The sequence below is a fragment of the Paramisgurnus dabryanus genome, chromosome 20 (assembly GCF_030506205.2).
Source record: "Paramisgurnus dabryanus chromosome 20, PD_genome_1.1, whole genome shotgun sequence".
NCBI classification, from domain to species: domain Eukaryota; kingdom Metazoa; phylum Chordata; class Actinopteri; order Cypriniformes; family Cobitidae; genus Paramisgurnus; species Paramisgurnus dabryanus.
In genome coordinates this window covers 25,763,858-25,784,387 of record NC_133356.1, presented here as the reverse complement: position 1 = coordinate 25,784,387, position 20,530 = coordinate 25,763,858, and the positions used below count along the sequence as shown (strand labels likewise).

The 20,530-nt window shown below is 36.9% G+C and overlaps 1 protein-coding gene across 1 annotated transcript in view; it reads left to right on the top strand.

The window, feature by feature from the left end:
• Nucleotides 1–20,530, top strand: part of prkceb (protein kinase C, epsilon b) — a 105,486-nt gene that overhangs the window by 35,186 nt on the left and 49,770 nt on the right. The window contains exons 3-5 of the mRNA XM_065297320.2: nt 15,946–16,108; nt 18,411–18,445; nt 18,931–19,019. Of these exons, the coding sequence (XP_065153392.1) occupies nt 15,946–16,108; nt 18,411–18,445; nt 18,931–19,019 (287 nt within the window). The remainder of the gene's footprint in view (nt 1–15,945; nt 16,109–18,410; nt 18,446–18,930; nt 19,020–20,530) is intronic.

The following is a 20,530-nucleotide window of genomic DNA, read 5'->3' as shown; positions in this document are numbered from 1 at the left end:
TGTCGTCACGATAACTATGGCCACAGTGATTGGCTGACAGGCAATGGGTCTCTGTGAGTGATTTAATTATATACAGCTAACAGTATAAAAGTAGTATCATGACGCAATATTCAAAAAAGATTTTTGACCATATATAAATAAGATTTTGAAATGAAAATGGGTAGCAATTTACTTGAAGGGGTGTTTAGACTGGCACGACACCTTCATAATCCTACCCAGTCTCCAGTAGATGCGTATAAATAGCACGAAGTGTGAAAATTGTGCAATACATACGCCAAATTCCAATTTTGTGTGCATATGATAAAACAGTCCTTCCCATTCACTTAAAGGCACATCTTTTTTGTCGTTTTATTTATTGGTTTCTTATTTTTTGTTTCTGTTTTTTTAAACATTTTCGCTTGGGTTTAGGGTTAGATTTGAGATTTGCTTAGGGAGGTTATTTAATATAAAGGTTTCTCCATGTTTTTGTCTATTTTTAAGCCATGGTCGCTTGGAGTTGGGGTTAGAATTGGAGTTTGGGTTAGGATGTCATTTTTATGTAACAAAAAGTTGTTCTAACCCTAAACCCAAGCGACAATGGTAAAAAATATAGCAAAAAAATTAAGAAACCAATAAATAAAACGTCAAAAAAAAAAAAGATGCACCGTTTAAGTAAATGGGATGGGCTGGCTTATCATATGCACGCCAAATTGGAATTTGCCGTATGTATTGCACGATTTTCACACTTCATGAGACTGGGTTGCATAATCATGACATGACACGTGCCATGAACATGAAGGAGTTAATGTAATTAAGTGTTATTCGTTCAATTATGTCATTTTTATTGCAAAGATGACATTGTTTGAGATGTCTTTGTTATGACAACTTAACATTAACCAATACATCATAACTTGTCATGACAGCTTGACATTACCAAGACAACAACTGACTACTTTTTACAAGTGATACATATTGAGTGTTAATACTCTGTCATTTAGTTTTATAACAGCGTCATGAATATTTTTCTTGACCTCAACTACAGTGGCACAAATATTATTAAGTGTTAATACTCTGTCAAATAGTTTATAACAACATCATGAATATTCTTCAGTTCATAATGTTTTTTTTTAAGTTTCCTCCATGTGTTTAAGAAATAAAATTTACCATTCAATAATAATAATAATAACAATTAAATTGATAATATTATATTTTATTGCATTTGGAGACTGATTCACCTAAAATTAATATGAAAACAGTAGAAAAATGGGTTAAGCCATGCAGCGTTGGGTCCATATTGCTGGAAAAACAGTTTATTAAATTAAATTAATTAATAAATGTTTTATTTGTTTTTTCTTTTCAGAATTTCAGAACCCTCTGTATGAGGAAGAACAAGTTTTGATAGTTGTCAGTTTTTGATGTATTGTGCACATACATAAAGACAAGTTAAGTATAATATTTTGACGTTTCTGGTGCATTTTGTTAAGGTATTTAAAATTATTTTACATTAAGAGTATTAAGACTTAATGACATTTAAATGACGGTTTAATGTAATGTTAACCCATAAAGCTAGTTAGTTTCTTAAGTTTGATAATTATTCTGCTTTGTCGGGTTTATGACAGATTAATGACAAGTTATGATGTATTTGTTTATGTCAAGTTGTCATAACAAAGACATCTCAAACAATGTCATCTTTGAATGAAAAATGACATAATTGAACAAATGCCACGTAATGACTGTTGTCATAAAATCTCCTTCATGTTCATGACACGTGTCATGTCATGATTATAAAAGTGTCATGTAAGTCTTATGAACACAACATCAAGTAAAGTGTTACCTAAAAAGGTTTAAATTTTTTAAATAAAGGTTGTAAATGAAGGCTAAGTATTAATAACTAAACGGTAGCCTAATGTAATTTACAAGTTCTTACATGTCTGCATTTTATAAATAAAATAACCATATTTGGTTTCCCAAAAAAAAAAAAAAAATCTCTTTCTTTTATTTTTATAGTAGGGAAAAACCATAACTCAAGCCGAAAGTAACAAAGTGATTTCCTAAGAGCCCGGATAACATTTGCATTTCAAACTATGACAGCACGCAACCCTTGACAGAGCTGACAAATATCACGTTATTTCATTATCGTTTTTTGTGTGTAGGTCTGGAGAGTTGTTTTCGACCATGATAAGTACATTTCTAAAGCTGTCATTTTTTTCTTATAACACGTGGTGTTTCTGGATTCATGTGTTACAGTACTGATCAATCTACAGGTTATTTAGTGCTGAAACACATCCTGAAGTTTGACTTCTTAGAGTTTTTCAAAATAAAAGTAAATCAGGTTTAAATGTCTTGTAATTACTGTTGACTTTGCTTCATCATCATCATCATCATTTCTCTTCGCCCCCAATGGGACATTCGACTTCAGTGAGCCCTCTTCATTGCATTCGGTCCCTGGCTGCATGTTGGGCCTCTCCCCATGACAGGTTCATGTGTTGACTTTGCTTACATGATGGAACATCATACATATCTCGCAAGTTAATTCAGCAAAAACATAAACAAATAAAAAAATTGCTTAAAATGTGAAGCTTAGTGGCGGCCAGGGACTTCTCTTCTGAGGGACGCACATTCAAAATATGTTATTTGGAGTGTAATGTGTGTTGCTCTTCATGTCAAAATATGTGTTCTGTCATGGTCCTGTTTTCAGGTCATAATGAAAGGATCACGGCAATCGCATGTTTTGTGTGAAGGCACTGGCTTTGTTTATTCAGGCCATGTGCTTTCTGTCTCGTCTCCTCCTGACCCCACCCCCCTTAATCAGCTTGTTAATCATCCTTGTCTCCTTGTTAATCATCCTATTATTGTTTGATTCATGTCACCTGTTCCCCTCTTGATTTGCTTCCTTATTTAATGCCCGTGTCAAGTGAATCATATTAAAGTTTTAGTCGAATTTATTGTGTAGTCTTTTGTCAAAGTTAGTCTAGTCTGTTTGGTGTTTTGTTAATATATGGTGTCTTGTTAAGTATGCAATAAAGGTCTTTGTGTTCATCCGCAACCTGCATCTGGGTTCTGTCCTTGAACATTCACGACATGTGAGTTGCATCATGTGAACCATGTGCATCATGTGTCATTTCAAAATACATGCCAGCTGCACACACGTCAAAACCTTTTATGATAAAAGAGACGCTCACAAAATTCTCACAAGACACTCCCTTAACAGTAAACTCTGATTACAGATGCGATTATGTGAGTATCTGGCAAACGTGAGCGTCTCTTTTATCATAAACCTCTTTAGAAGCGTCTGCAGCAGGCACTTATTTGGACAAGACACGTGATGCGCATAAGTTTACATGATGAGCCAAACACATATTTTGAAATGACGAGCCACACACATGACAGGCTAAATACATGTTGTGATGAGCTTCGCATCGTTCACCCTCGAAAATGAAGTCATCAGCCGCCACTTGTGGGGCTCATAGCTGGACTATATCAGTCTATAGTTAACATAGGTGGTGAATTGACGGCTATTGCTTTCTGGGATGTTAGTCTTTTAGCCTCTGGCCTGGAGTCACCCAAGCATGAACACAGACTCTGTAGTTGATAAATCAACAATGACAGCGAGCAAAACCTTGTGTTCAGGCTAATCCCCAATGTTGTTGAAGGTTTTGAGGACCACAGAGCTCTAGATCAGACACACATACACACACCCTGACTTGTGCTGTTACAAAAGGGATCGGACTGAAGAAGGGTTTTATGTGTGAGCGCTGATAGAGAGATACACGGAATTAGACTTATGTCAAATAATAAAAGTACCACATGTGGAGACATCAAACTGACCCAAAAGAGATCGCACTGAGAATAAACAGAAATATCTGCATGTACAGTAGTTGTGCTTTACAAAGTAACATCGCCATCTACTGGCTTGGCACACATAATACAGCATTTTTAGTCGTGTCCACCATTGCATTCCACATATTGTGTGTACATAATTTGTTTCCATTTTACTACAACATTGGCTGTGTTTACATGCACAAAATGTCTGCCTGAATTTAATCCGATTGCAGCTTACCACAGTATCGTTTTCCCTAGGGATGCACCGATACTGGTATCGGGTATCGGCCTCGATACCACATTTTCTAAAGTACTCGTTAAAAGTCCCCCGATACCAGGGATCGGTACCACGGTTTGAGAAATGTCTATGTTTGAGCGGCGTGTACGGGGTTAATCCTCTTGTGTTGTCCAAAGAGGCAGAGTTTACAACAAACTGGAAAACTAGTCCCTTGTTTTTTTGGTAAATTATATGACTAAAGCTGTTACCTGTAAAAATCATGTTTTTTTTATTAACTCTTTCACCGCCAGCGTTTTTAAAAAAAGTTGCCAGCCAGCGTTTTTCATGGTTTTCACCAAAGTTTAATGACTTCCAGAAAATGTTCTTCTTTAACTATATAAACATACAATATATCAAATGAAAGAACAGACCCTGTGCTTTCAAACAAAAAAACCCGTTTCATCCTACCTTCAGTGGTTCTTTTGCAATCAGCTTTTGAAAATGGGTAGGTTTCTGCAAAAACACCACATTTTGAGCAAAAAGCAGAGATAATTCCATTTTTGTGACGGACTTTTCATAGAGATCCCATTCAGAGCGATCTTTAAAACAGACACGGACATGCAGCCGCTTGCCATAGGGCAATACTTCCGGGTTTAAAAAGTTGCGGAAGGGCGCCACCTGGTGGATAATAGCAGTATTGCGGAAAGACGGAAAATCTCGTCATTGGCGGGGAAGCGTTTTCTCTTAATTGACGAGATATCTCGTCAATGGCGGGGAAAGAGTTAAGTACTCGGTATCGGTATCGGCAAGTACTGAAATGCAAGTACTCGTACTCGTATTCCAAAAAAGTGGTATCGGTGCATCCCTAGTTTTCATTTACCCTAAACATTGAAATCTGATTAAAATGTTTGTTTATATGTACATTCTATATAATCTAAACCAAACATTTCCAGGGTTTCCAGATTCTCGAATCAAAACCAGCCCAATGGACATTTAAACTAGCCCAAAAGCATCCCAGTGACTACTCATAACCCAAATACCAATAAACTAATGAACAAAATGCTTTCATCTTTAACCCACAGAAAAAAAATCAATCGCTGAAACAGTTTAAAAGGAGCCCAAATCTGAACTCCGCCAAAAAACAAGACATGGCAACGCAGTGCACAGCATCTCTCATCGAGGTCACACTTTATCTCTGGATAAATGTACAAAGTCAGAGTTGAGTTGGAGAAGGTTGTTCTTAAGAAGTTTTCAGATATAGACAATGACAAAACAATTTGCAAAAGGGACAACGCTATTTTATTGCTTTATTTAATGTTATGAAAGTACACATGAATCCTGCAGAATGAACAGCGCGTACCTTAATAATGCATGTTGCCATTACCTTGCTATTGCGTGTTTCTGTTACGAGAATTATGTGATACGTAAATAAGAGGTAAATATTATCCAATGGGCCCTATCTTGCACCCAGCGCAATTGACTTTGTCAGTGACGCATGTATCATTCGTATTTTGCACCGGCACACAGCGGGTTTTTCCCTCCACAGACGCACGTCGGCAAACTAGGGAATGAACTTGCGCTCCCTGGGCGGTTCAGCGCAAAAAAGGAGCCGTGTTCCGGCGCAAACCATCCCTGATGCTTTTTTCCAGTTTCAAAAAACAATTGCGCCACTGACCAAAAAAAAAACTAGTCTAGTTAGTGGCGCGTTGCGCGTGGTTCATTTTGCTATTTTAAGGGCGCATGCTTTACCATAATGTATAGCGTGCACAACGTGCACACAATTTGCTTTTCTAATCTACACAGATGCAACAGTTATTTTTGCAAATCATAAATTGTTACAATAAAAAATATTAACACACGAGATAAGGGGAATCATTGTGGTGAGCATTGTGGTGATAGTTTTTATTTATTGTGTGGCTGCGTTAAAAAATTCTCATGCAAATAACGATTAAAATATTTTCAAATAGTTTGTTGTGTGGCTGTATTATGTTTCTTTTATGTAAATAATAATTAAAATGTTTTCATAAGAAACCTTAATGTATGTGAACTTGAGTAAGTGTACTTTGGGGTTGGACTGCTTGCGTTTCTTGGGTCCGATTTCAAAGCCCCCAAACCCTTTCAGCGGTGAGGGTGGACACAGCGATGTCCTCTGCTGGCGTCAGGTAATGTGTGGAGGCAGATCCACCTCCCGTTACACGGCGTGCCCAATTTATGCTGGCAAGCTTGGGATTCCCCCGTGACAGTCTCCTGACATCATTGTAGTGCCTGGCGCAACGATGGAGTTGCCAGCTGATGAGACAATTGTGGCTATTTCCTCTCACGCCTGTTTAACCGACGCTGATTTGGGCGGGTTTCTCCCATCCCCATACAAAACAACTTCTCTGTCTTTGACTGCTCTTACAAGAACGTCGGTCTCCTCGGCTGTAAAACCGCTCCTGGCGTGCGCCTGGTAAATCCGTCATAATAATAGCAACCCGCCATGGAACTTGCGCACTTGCGTTTAAAGGGAATGTTGGATAGCGTTCTGATTGGTTTATTTGAAGTTACGCCCAAACCACACCTATGAATAATGAACCTACTTCAGACCAACCCCTTATTGATTTGCGCCTGAGTTATTTCTCACGCCCGGAAAATAGCAACAGCGCCCAAGATCCGCCCACAAAGTCACTTGCGTTTTGAGCGTCACACTTGCGTTTCAGATCGTTAAAATAGGGCCCATATAACTTAAGCACAATTCTTCTGCGCATGTTCACAAGAAATTTTTGCATCCGACTGAGAAAATACTACAATTCACTCATTTACATGCATATTTAACTCCTGATGATCGGATCACAGATCTACAACACCCCTTTCGATACAATCAAAATTTGCATACGATCGACCTCAGTCGTATTGAATAAGGTGTTTACATGAAGGCTTATTTGGTTGCATGTAAACATCCCTACTGTTGTTTGAACCTAAGTCTCAGGTATATTTTAGTGCTAATTGTTTAGTTCAGTTTTAGGTTCTAGATGAAATAGTGGGCACAAAAGTATTTGGGCACACATGCATAATAGGCTACTTAAAAATGTATGATTTCATTGCATTAAAGGTGCAATCAGGGAGTTTTAGTGGCATCTAGCCATGAGACTGTGAATTGCAACCATTGGGTCAGTCCAAAGGTCACCTGTCCTTTTCAGAAGCATAGTAAAGCTACAGGCCACAGGACAAACATGTCATCGTCTGAGACAACGTAGGGACAAAAAGCTGGCTATGGAATAGTTTGTCCATTTAGGGCTACTGTAGAAACATGGCTCATTTTAAGGTAATAAAAGCATACCTGTTTATTATATAAGGTCTTTACACACCACTGAAAACATAGTTATGTATATTATAGTCCAGATGCTCCTAAATTTTACACATTGTACCTTTAGGATAATACAATATCAGAGAGACTTTTGCAAATAATTTTAACCATACGTTAATGTGATTTGTAGATAAACATACAGTACATGCAGTATGTACAAGAAATACAGTACTATTATATAATTGGACACATTATCCCTACTGTTCATGTATGTATCTGCTTGTGCTAATGTTTTGAATTACAGTAAGTGTATTGAGTTTGGCAGTGTTCCCGGATAGAGACACACTCTAAGCAACCGATTCATTAACATGATTTACAGTTTCATGCTCTTCAGCTCTTTTATTTGTTTCTCTATGTTTTCCTGCAAAAGTAGCTTTAGTGCATGACGGGTCTGCTGACTGTGCACACACTCAACATGTTTATCTAAAGCAACGTGTGTGTCTGACAGCTCAATAAAACACATACATACACAGTCATGTGACTCGCCGCTCATATGTGTATGTGTGCTGGCTTTGTTTTCCCTAGGTCATATGTCACCTTTGTAGTGTTCCTGGTTCAATGTCTTTATCTCTTTTGGTCTTTGAGGTGACTTTGAAGTGGACCTGCAGTCCATTAATCATATACAGACCTTTTCTCTGTCTCGTTCTCTCTTTTATCCTCTCATGTGAACGAAACAGGTGAATTAGTAAAGGGATACTTCACCTAAAAATGAAACATTATTAACATTTACTTACGGTCTTGTTTCATTTCTTTTCAAAATGGTTTAATTTTTAATATTTTGAAGGTCATGTTGCTCTAAATGTCTCTGAACACTGCTCCACTGTCATACACAATGACACAATGATAACTTAAAGGAAAACACCACCGTTTTTTGATATTTTACTATGTTCTTGCCTCAACTTAGACGAATTAATACATACCCATCTTTTTTAAATGCGTGCACTTAATCTTTGTACAGCGCGTTGTGAATGTGTAAGCATTTAGCCTAGCCCCATTCATTCCATAGGATCCAAACAGAGATTAATTTAGAAGCCACCAAACACTTCCATGTTTTCCCTATTTAAAGATGGTTACATGAGTAGTTACACCAGTAAGTATGGTGGCACAAAATAAAACGTAAAAATAAGAACTATATTGTATGGCGGAAGAGCACTCAGTTTGCAGCACTTCGACCTTGGCGTGCAGTAACATGGAAGTGTTTGGTGGCTTCTAAGGGGCTGTTTACACTTGGTATTAAGATGTGTTTACATCGATCGGATCACAAGTGGACGAGAGAGACACATTACGTTTACACCTGGTATTTAAATCCGTTTCTTTTGTCCACTTTCGACCACTTCTGTCCTGAATACTGTGAGGGGACGGTCCGTGAGACGGTGGGCGAGTCTCTCTGCTGTCATTCAAACGCGAGCGGGAGTAATTATGAGTTTATATGGATGCAAACTAATATTATGTCGGAGTCCACTGCTTGTTTAGCAAGTAAACATGCTGCACAGAGTTTTGTACGTGTGTATGTTAGAGCTTTCTCTGAATTTTCAGCGCAATTGATGAAATAGGATCGCACAACTTTCACGCTTTCAAAACGAAACTACGGAGAACACCCGCAGTAGTTTTATCAATGAAAGGCTAAAAATAGCACTGTTCACCATATGTGACCTGATCCAGCAAAATGAGTCACAGTGACCCAAATTTCAAAATTGAGATTTTGGTATCAGTGGAAAGAGGAGATAATAAGCTTTCAAATGATATCCTAGTGAAAGTCATACCTTGAATGGTTTTAAAGATATAGACATTTGAATTAAGGTTGTCTGTCTTCTTTTTCCAACTGAAAACCTGAGAAAAACGCCTTTAAAGTTTTTTGCCCCTTTTTTGTAGATATCTTTCAAAATCCATTGCATTTTTAAAGGGATAAACAATTTATTTTACAGCTTAATTTGACCAAAGACATTAATATAAATGCTATTACAGTAAACCAAGAAACAAGCTTATAAATCAAACAGAATGATGTTTATTGAAAATGTGAAGTAACAGAAAGGTTTCTGTGATGGTTGGGGTTTGAGTTAGGGGAAGGGAATAGAACATGGAAACCAGAATGTGTGTGTGTGTGTGTGTGTGTGTGTGTGTGTGTGTGTGTGTGTGTTCGCGTGTGTGCGTGTTCGCGTGCGTGTTCGCGTGTGCGCGTGCGTGTTCGCGTGTGCGCGCGCGTGTGAGAGAAAATGAGAGAGACAGAGAGACAAGCAAAAAGAAAACAAATAATGCTTGCCTATGCAATCATATCTTTGTGTAGGCTAGTTAACAATAACAGTGTAAACAATTCAAAAAGGAGTTAAATAGGAGAGTAGTGTGCTGCGAGACTGACAAGAGGATGGCTGGACCAATCAGGTGCCCCGGGGTTTCCCATTGACAAACGATCAGCGTTTATGAAGATTTCTGATTGGCTCTAAAACAACGTGTAACACCATATTTGGAGAGATAGTGACGTTTCAGGGGATCCCCGGAATGCTCGGAGGTGACGAGAGTATTTGAGAAAAGCAATTTCCAGCGGATTAAGTAAAACTGTTTCAACTTTAATAGTCATTTAAACACCTTTACTCAATTATTTGGACTACGAAACTTTGGGAGATTATGTTTTAATGTCTGTTCTTTGAAATTAGCTAAAAATATTTTTTTTGATAATTTCATTGTTTTTCCACATTATCGGCTCATATCTTAAAATAGAACGTTGCGACTTCCGACTCATTTCGCCAGATCGGGTCACATATGTTCACGCCAGAAGTCAAAAAAAGACGTAAAATTTGTGTTTAATACCTCAGATTAGATAAATGGGCGGAGAGAAGGCGGTCGCGTGTGGCTGTTCGAAAACATTCAACCACATTGCGTTCCGCAGCTCCAAAGCGATCCGATGGAAAGTGGTTTCAACTACCTCTGGATGTGGTTGAAAGTGGTCGAAAGTGGACGTGTTCAAAACGTCCACTTGTGATCCGATCGACGAAAACGCATGTTAATGCCAAGTGTAAACAGCCTCTAAATTCATCTTTGTTTGGATCCTAAGGAATGAATGGGGCTAGGCTAAATGCTAACATTCACAATGTGCTGTATAAAGATTAAGTGCACGCATTGAATAAAGATAGGTATGTATTAATTCATCTAAGCATAGTAAAGTATTGAACAATGTTGGTGTTTTCCTTTAAAGTCACATAAAAGTATCTGCGACTAGATAGGTAACAGTCTGTCTGCTGTTGTTCTTGAATATGAACCACATTATGTCTATTTCCTTTAATAACTATGTCACAGACCACTTCCAATAGTCTTCAATAGCTTCTTAAACACTGTTCTCAATCTCCTTTACACTGCGAGTGTAATGCCTGGCTGCTTTTTCAATGCAAACTTTGACGGCTCTTTACAAAAATAGACCAGACACCTCAGAATTGGCACATTGGCTTCCAAGGGGTTGTGGACGCGCATCAGATTCAGAGCTAGAAGAAATGTCTTCAGTGAGATTTAATATGTTATTGCCAAAAAAATCTGTCCTTCTCACCTCTGGTGTCCTCAACCCATGTTTAACATTTAACTCTTTCCCCACCATTGAAGAGTTATCTCGAGAAAACACTTCCCTGCCAATGACGAGTTTTTACGGCAATCAATTTTTCCGCTATTATACACTAGGTGTCGCTCTTACCCAGCTTAGAAAACACTGAAGCATCCACTGATCCAAAAAAGTAAAAACTCTGTGTATGTGCATTTCTCTGAATCTCTAACAAAAGTATCTCAGCTTTTTGCTCAAAATTTGGTACTTTTGAAGAAACCTACCCATATTTGAGGGGGAATAAAAATAGAATAAATGAAGATAGGATGAAACCTTTTTTTTAAAGCAAAGAGTCTGTTCTTTTATTTGATATATTGTATGTTTATATATTTAAAGAAGAAAATGTTAACTTCTTATGATATTAAACTTAATAAAATCATAAAAAATGCTGACACTGGCTGGCAACTTTTTTGTAAACGTCATTTTAAGGGTTAAATGCATTCCTCCTTTCTAAAGAATTAGAAAGGAGCTTGCTGCTCGTATTACTGAATGTACACTACTTTTAGATGGTCTTGGCGTGCTGTTTTATGTTTTGGGACGTTTGTTGAACACAAGGTGTTGTCCATTCTTACTGAACTCCTCTCTGTACAAAAAGAAGACTTGTGTATAGGCATGGGCCGATTACCGTCTTCAAGGTATACCGAGGTTTTAAACAGTCAAGGTTTCAAAACCACTGAAATATTCTGTGATACCGTCTCCAAGGTATGAGCTGTGTTTATACAAAATTCATTAAATCATGAAGTCATGTGATTGATTTGATGTTTACATTTAATATACATTACAAAAATATTATATATTTTTTGAAAGCATATTATAATTTAAAGGCTTTATTTTTACCTGGCATTTAAAAAATAACACATTTTAGTGTTGCAATGGCAAAACCGTAACACCGTGAAACCGTGGTATTTTTGCTAAAGGTTATCATACCGCCAGAATCTTATACCGGCCCATGCCTACTTGTGTATTAGAAAATGATAGAGATGGAGATTATGTGGCAGCTGAGGGACAGTAATGTGATGGACAATATCATTAATGAGCCTTAAATTTATTTGACATGCAGAGGGCACCACACCCTCAGGGGCATGGCTACACCTGTTGCTAAGCATCTGTTGCTTGTTGCTAGGCGATGGCTGCTGTGCAAGGCTATGGGATGAGGTCTCTCATTGCATGTCGAAAACCTGTGTATGTGACAGGACTTTGTGGTAAACATACAGTAGTGTCTGGTTATTTTAAAACTAGCAGGTCCTGCTCCGTTTAATATCCGAGTACACTTTCTTGATTTATTTTAAACTTTGACCGAGCGAGTGAATGTGAGGTTGGTTTTACTCACCCTTAGTAAGTGTGTTAATTGAAGAGCGCTGATAAATGAGCAGCCTGATCCTGCTGAGATAGTACAGTATGTGCATCTGTTTTATATCCTCTCTCTCTCTCTCGTTCTCTCTCTCTCTCTCAGGGCTGTTGAGAGGAGGATGAGGGTGATACAGATGAGACAGTCTCACCTCAGTCTGCTGTGAGAGACTAGACAGATACCAAGGCTCTGTTGTCCTTAGATGGTGATTAGAACAGGACCAGTCAGATACATTTAATCCTCATGATTTAGTGTCAAACTCACTACTGAGGGTTTTATAAATATCAAAGTGCATTAATTACACTCTTCAAAACGGATGTTTTGATGTCGTGACTCATTCATCTATGCAATGCTGGATGTGTGCATGTAGTGTTTAAACTTTTTTCCTGTAGCGTGTCTGAAAGTATCTGAACTGTATACAGTCACGGTTCGATAATGTAAATAGGACTACATCCAATTGTAAACCAAATGGACTAGCTGGAGTAGATACAGAATTGTGAAAGAATAGTATGTCTGCTGAACCGAAGTTTTTGTGTGATTATGCTTGAAAGTGACCATTGACCTTTATCTGACTGTTGTCATACAAGGGCACATAGATAGAGAGGTCATCTAAAATTCCTGTCTGATAACAGTTATAAACCTGAAGATACATTTTGAAAGGCTACTCAACATTTGAATGTCTTTCTGTGTGGAGTTTGCATGTTCTTCATGTGACAGTGTGTGTATACACCTCTATGGTATACACTGGGTACTCTGGTTTTCCTGCCAAAGTCCAATGTATTTACTAAATACTATGGATATTGCTAAAAATACTGTGGATGTGAATATATAGAAGCTGGTATGGTGTTAGAGATCTACAGATCATTTGTTGTTGTTTTTTCAAGTTAGACCTCCATGTATCTCCTATTTATTAGAATGTCAGAGGAAATAACAATGTTATAATGATTGGTGAAACATTTATGCATTTAAGGCTTAATTAATTATGTAAATGTTTGCTGTAAATGGACTGTTTTTATGTAAGCAATAAGGAATGAGTGGCTTTGCTGTATCGTTCGTGAATAAGTCACATCTGTAGGGGGGTTGTTGTTAGGAACGATGCAAAGCAAAGTGCCTGCAACCCCTTTAGGTGTGACTTACAATATTCACGATACAGCACTAGCCTTAAATACCTTATTGTTTTAGACCACACAATCAAAATATTGGTAACACTTTACAATTAGGTTGTATTTGGTAACATTAGTTAATGAAATTGGCTAACAACTAACAATGAACAATACTTCTACAGCAGTGCTTCCCAAACTGTGGGCCGCGGCACCCACAGTGGTACTGCAGGGAGCCTTGGCTAGGCTAAATCAAATAATTAAAATAATTAAACTATTCTAATTGTTCTGAAATGTGATCCCCCCCCTTCTATTACATGAACATAAAGCATATGATTTTTTCCCCCATTATAGTCAGGTGAGATACACCTCACCATTTTTTTAAACATAGTTATGTAATTCATTGCAATAGATTTGTGAACTATGTAGCTTCTGTTACACATTTTGCATTATCATTTTAAATAGTATGCAGAAAGTATGTAGTGTTATGGATTTAAATATATTTGTAAATATATTCTGGTAAAAGATGGTGTAAACATTACAATTATTTCTCATAATTTGTCAAATATTTCTCATAGTTTCATAATTAACATGATATTCTTTAAAACTGGTTAATAAATGTTGACAATTTTGTGTAAAAAGGCAATCTGCAAAATATATGTAATATACAAATGAGTTGGGGGGGGGTGGAGCTTTTGCTGTGTTTTTGGGGGTCCTTAAGTTACCACTTTGAAGTTTATGAAGCTCTGTTCTACAGCATTTATTAATCTTAGTAAGTTCATTTTATCTTCAGCGTTTACTAATATATTATTGAAATGAAAAATTGTAATTGTTAAGTAAGGGATAATGTATAGACAGCAGGTTGTAAAGTAAATCACAAATAAGTCAGAGAGTGTGATCAGTCTTGTATTACACAGAAGGAGCTTATGTAAGGGATAATGTAGAGGCAGCCGGTAGTTATCGGGAAATAAGCCCCGACAGCGCGAAGCGGAGGGTCTTGTATCACACTGAAGGGGCTTATTTCGCGATAACTACCGGCTGCCTCTACATTGTCCCGCTTATTACACGGCTACTTGTCACATAAGAAACAAAACTGGACATGAATATGAATTTGAAACATTTTATTGGCATATTTGTTTTAAATTAACATTTTTATCCTTCCGCGAAACTTTGCACATATGCATAAAATGATTGTAATACCTTATTAAGATCCTCTGCTTCATACTTCGATGTGTCGCATCGACGTCGTCATCGTCTTGCTGCCCCCTACCCACTCTGTGATTGGTTCCCTATTTCAGGGGCAAAAAAGGTCCATAGTTTCCATACTAGACTTGCAGCGTGAATACATTTGCGCGCAAGGCAGCATGGGCAAACCCAGGCTAAAGTGTTACCCAAATATTAAAGCAAAAAATGTAGTAATGTTTAGTTTGAAACTTTGTGTGCTGCTGTCTTGACCAGGTCTCTCTGGAAGAAGAAGATACAGTGAAGTCTCAATGGGATTTTTCTGGTTAAATATAGGAAATAAAAAACACAACTTTCATGAACTAAAATTACAAAAAATTTTCTTTCCACTGGAAAAATAATCCCTGATCAACTGTGAACAGCAACAGAATGTTTCACACACTGCACAGTAATACACAAAATCATTACATGATGCAGGGGTCGTACATTTATTTAATCGTTAATAAAACACAGCTATTGACCAATCAGAATCAAGGACTGAAATATACCCTCAAAAATGAAACAAAATCATTTACAGGTGGCAAGTACTGCCACTTAATAAAAGTTAAAAGTCTTATTTTCACAGATCAACCCAATCTCAGGCCAACAGCATATGTGCTCTGCCAAGTGTGCTTTGCCACTTCAGATCTTCAATCCCACCGGATGTATCTACAGTTAACATTAGTCTAGAAGTTTTTTGTTGTGCGTGTTGGCAAAAAAGCAGGAACATTTCAAAGACATATACAGTGGCTTTATTAATAACAGGAGATGACTGTTGGCTCGCTATCTTGGCACAACGCGCCGTGCCGTTTTGATTCTCCAAGTTTGCTGCACTCTCTCTCTCTTTCTTGTCTCTCTCTCTCTCAGCAGACTGCTACATTGACATAAGGGAAAACTCATGAGTGATCACAGTTCTCTATTCTCCACGCAGAATAAAAGTGAAAGAGTGGAGCTCCTCCCCTGTGGCCTTGTTTGCTGGCCTAGTGAGAGGGTCTGACAGCTCTCCAATATTGTGCCTGTGTCACAGTCGTGCCCATGGCTCTATCGATCGCTGCCTCTGCATGGCCTCTCATATCACACAAACAGATAAACACATGCATTTAAAGGGAAAGTTCAACCCAATTCTTCATGGAGTTTTGTCACTTTTAACATTGCCTTATTGTTTATATTACTACGCGGAACACATAAACTGAAATGGACTGTATGAGGGATGCATTTCCATACATTAAGTTTGTGTAGATAAATGTTTGCACAATATTTCGCTTGCAATATTGTGATGTTATAGCATCATTCATGATGTGTATATTTGTTTGCTTGTGTGTCCCGCAGTAAGAAGCTGTGAGAATGAGGAACGCGTGTTTCGTGAGCGCATGCGTCCCAGGAAGAGGCAGGGAGCTGTCCGGAGAAGGGTGCATCAGGTCAACGGACACAAGTTCATGGCCACATACCTGAGACAGCCCACCTACTGCTCACACTGCCGTGACTTTATCTGGTAAGTCCCGCCGCTGTCGACGCCTGCCGTCTTAGACTGCAGCTTTGTAACGCATTGTTTGTACAGCTGCATCTGTTGGTAAATCTTTTAGTCCCTGCTCTCAAGTCCATTCATGGGTGGTTTACCGTCACTGGGTCGAGTTGCCATAGCTACGACAGAAAAAGCCCTGAAGCTCAGAGCTTCGACGCTACGATACAAGTTTATTGAGTATTTCTGCCCCGTTCTCCATGTGGTGACAAAACAGCTCTGCTTAGACACGCTGTGTCTCGCCTCTCTGGAGATCTTGAAGAATATGAGTATATAAATGTTTTAGCAGATGAGCTTCGGGCCTGATGTTTAAGGGGATGCCTTTATGAACACATACTGGTACATCATGAAAGTCACATACGCAAAAATTTATTCAAATTAGGGATGCATAATGATTAATCACCATTAATTTATAGCAGAATAAAAGTTTTTGTTTACATCATATATGTGTGTAAACTGTGTATAATAATTTTGTTTATGTAAATATGCACACATGCATGTATATTTTTAAGAAAAAATATATATTTATATATTAAGTATTTATATATAATATACATTTTACATAAATATACAAATGTATATACACATGTAAACATTTCTTAAATATATACATGCATGTGTGTGCATTTATCTATACAAAGTTATTATACACAGTTCACACAAATGATGTAAACGAAAACTTTTATTCTGCTATAGATTTATCACGATTACTCGTTATGCATCCTTAATTCAAATAATTAAATTACTACTATTGCTACTAACCTGACTGTGTGCAGAGTGTTTTAAAATGCTCGGCATGCACATACAGTAATGCAAGTATTGACCTTGGGAAACAAATATAATGGAGGTGCTCAACAGTTGGCAAAGGATTTTACTGGGAAGTGCAACATACAGAATTCCTGCTACAAAGAAACAAACAAACAAACATAAAAAATACCTGGGGCGCATTGTCTTGTATTAACAGAAAGATATTGTTTTTCATAGCTGTTTAACCTATATTGTATTTTGAATTTTGCATTGCATTGTGGTTTCAGGTTAATAGAAATGTCCAAAAAAGATTATGGATAATGTCTTGGCAGAAAACTACCAGTACATTTCATGTATTTTTCTTAACAGTGTAACAGTGGAAATGTGAGGATATATTTTGTAAATGTAGGTACATTATGCAGTGCTGAGGGTTAAAACTAGGGCTTTCAAAAGATTTATCACAATTAATCGCATACAAAATAAAAGTTTGTTATGGCATAATATACTGTGTGTAATGTGTGTAATTATTTTTTATATATAAATACACACACATGCATGTATGCATTTAAGAAACATTTACATGTATATATATATATATATTTTTTTTTATAAATTTTAAATTATATATCAATAAATATATAATGTACACAAATAATTTTTTTCTTAAATAGTGTGTGTATTTATATATACATAATAATTACACACAATACACAAAAAAAATGTTGTATGCGAAAAATCACAATAATCTTTTGATAGCCCTAGTAAAAATACATAATACAGTAATAATACACTGTCTCTGTAGCACAAAACTGTGTTTCACAGTAGAAAATATTGACCGATTTGATCGATAAGATATTTCTAACTTATAGATTCACTTGCATCGTCAGAAAAAGTGGGCAAAAATGTTCCCTAGCTGTCACTGGCGCGGTACTCTTTCAAAAAGTTCATAATAGACAGTACATATTGGTACCAAATGTATACATATCTTCATATACATAAATAGTACTTTTTAGGACCTTTTTAAAGGGTACTGTCCCATTGACAGCCAGGGAACATTTTTGTCTGACAGTGGGCTACAGTAGCTGGTAAGCCGATTTTGGTTGGCACACCAACAAACCATTAAAATACAATCTAATACATTGGTTCTCAATTCCAGTCCTTGGCGCCCCCCTCCCAGAACATTTTAGATGTCTCTATACATAAAACACTCGATTCAGTTTATCAGCTTGTAAGTGTGTTAATTAAGGAGCCTGATGAGTGAAATCAGATGTTTCATATAAGGAGACATCTAAAACATTCTGGGAGGGGGGGCCGAGGACTGGAATTGGGAACCACTGATCGAATAAACAGTATATTGCATACAAAAATGAATTTACCAATATTCAGATCTGTTTTAAATGATCTTTGAGCATCATCATGAACTGTTTAATTTTGGTGTTTTGTCTGAATGTCAGAGTATGGCTACTGCCGCCCCGCTTTATAACAGGATTCATAACTGAGGATGGATCCTCTTTCTCTCTCATTGCAGGGGCGTATTAGGAAAGCAGGGTTATCAGTGCCAAGGTAGGTAGACAACATTTAAATGTCTCATAACACCACATGACCATCAAAACAGTACCTTTAAGTATTGATAAGCTTAATAAAGAAAAGTGCTAATATGGATATAAGCCATCCTCTTAAAATCCAGGTTTGAGTCTCATAGAATGATGAGATTATGAGTTCAGACTTTGACATGATCTTACTAAGTCAATATTAAAGATATCAAGGTTTTATTTTCACAGAATGTACTGTATATTATGTAGGATGATTGTATGTAGAAAACAGAAAATCACAAAAAAGACTTTAGCTGAGTTAACACAGACTGAGTTACATATCTGCCTTGTAGGCCAAACACTGTTATCTGTATACACCAGACCTACTGGTACCCATATATGCACCAGCAGTGTGCGTTTAACAATGGTGATTTTGCTGTGTAGGCATACAATATTAATGAGAGTCTTAGATGTGACTGCTGATGTCATTGTCTGATCTGTTTGTGTCATCTTTAGTGTGCACCTGTGTGGTTCATAAACGTTGTCATGAGCTGATCATCACTAAATGTGCAGGCCTAAAAAAACAGGATGACACCACAGAAGAGGTGAGAGAAAGGCATATCTCAGATCTCTTTAAGATCTCAATTGTTTCTCAAAGCTAGAATTTAGGTTAAGATAAAAACTTTTTTATGTGCCCTTATGTCTCTTTAGAGTTTCACAAGAGATCTCAACAAAGTTTTAAAGTCTGCACAGATTTCTGTTACTTTTTGAAAGATATTTTTAATATTCTTTGCAAATTATCTGGGCTATTAAATCATATTCACAATCATTTTGGTTTTGCATTTGGGTCAGTGACAAAAACGGTTTAAAAAGATGAGAAATTCAAAAATCTGTAAATAAAACTTGTTTTTAAAACATGGATCAGGCAGTGGCGGCCGGTGACTTCTTTTTTCAAGGGCGCTCAATGCGAAGTTCGCAACAACATGTATGTAGCCCGTCATGTGAGCATCTCTTTTATCATAAACGGTCTTGAGGCGTGTGTAGCAGGCACTTGTTTTGACAAAACTCGTGATGCACATGGTTCACATGACTCAACAAACACATATTTTGAAAACGCAGACGACACACATGACATTTTGAACAGATATTTTGAACTTGCGCCCCTCAGATGAGCAGTCGTGAGCCGCCATTGGCATCAGGTTTATTTCAATGCACATACACTGTAAAAAAATAGCTGTAATTATGCAGCTGGTTGCCAGTAACTTACTGTAAAAGAAAAAGACTGAAAATGTTTCATGTTCATTTAACCTTGAACAAACTGTTGCCAGTAAATAACATAAATATAAAATCTACAGTAATTTACTGGCAGCTAGTTGCCAGTAATACCCAATAATACTGTAATTTCTACGGACATTTTTTACAGTGTAGTGTATTTATGTTAATTTTATGCAATAAAAAGGAATGGAAATGTCAAATGTTGTAACCGCCAATTGCGTCAAAGAATGATAAATATTAAATATTTTATCCACCTTGATGGAATGTAAATGTAATCTTAGAAAAATGTAAATATCATTTTATTAGTTATTTCTAAAGTTAAATTTTAATGTGTTTTTGTAATATTTGTCCTGCTGAAAACAGCCCTGTTTTCTAAATAATCTTTGACAAATGATGTAAAAATGTATGTAAAAAAATCATATTACACTTAACTAGATGATTATTCCACTTTTTATAAATATATTTATATTTTCATTTAAAAAAATACTTGTTACACCAATTGACACAGACCGGTTACACCACATATTCTTTATTACACCCAAATATTCTTTCAAAATGAAATAAAACCAGAAATTTTAGACTTGGTCTTAAAAAAAGAGAATGTCTGCAAGTAATCTGCAAATTTATTTTGACATTTTAACCCTTTTACATTCAATTGAACCATACGGACACAAAATAATTAACGTCATGTCATTAACCCATTTTTCTTAAGTATTTTGAAAAAGTAACTTGAAAACTCTTACGGTTCGTACAGGTGGCAAAGCTTGGTGCCAAATGTATACATATCTGTACCTAATGCTACATATTAAGAACTTTTTAAAGGGTACTGCAACAGTGACAG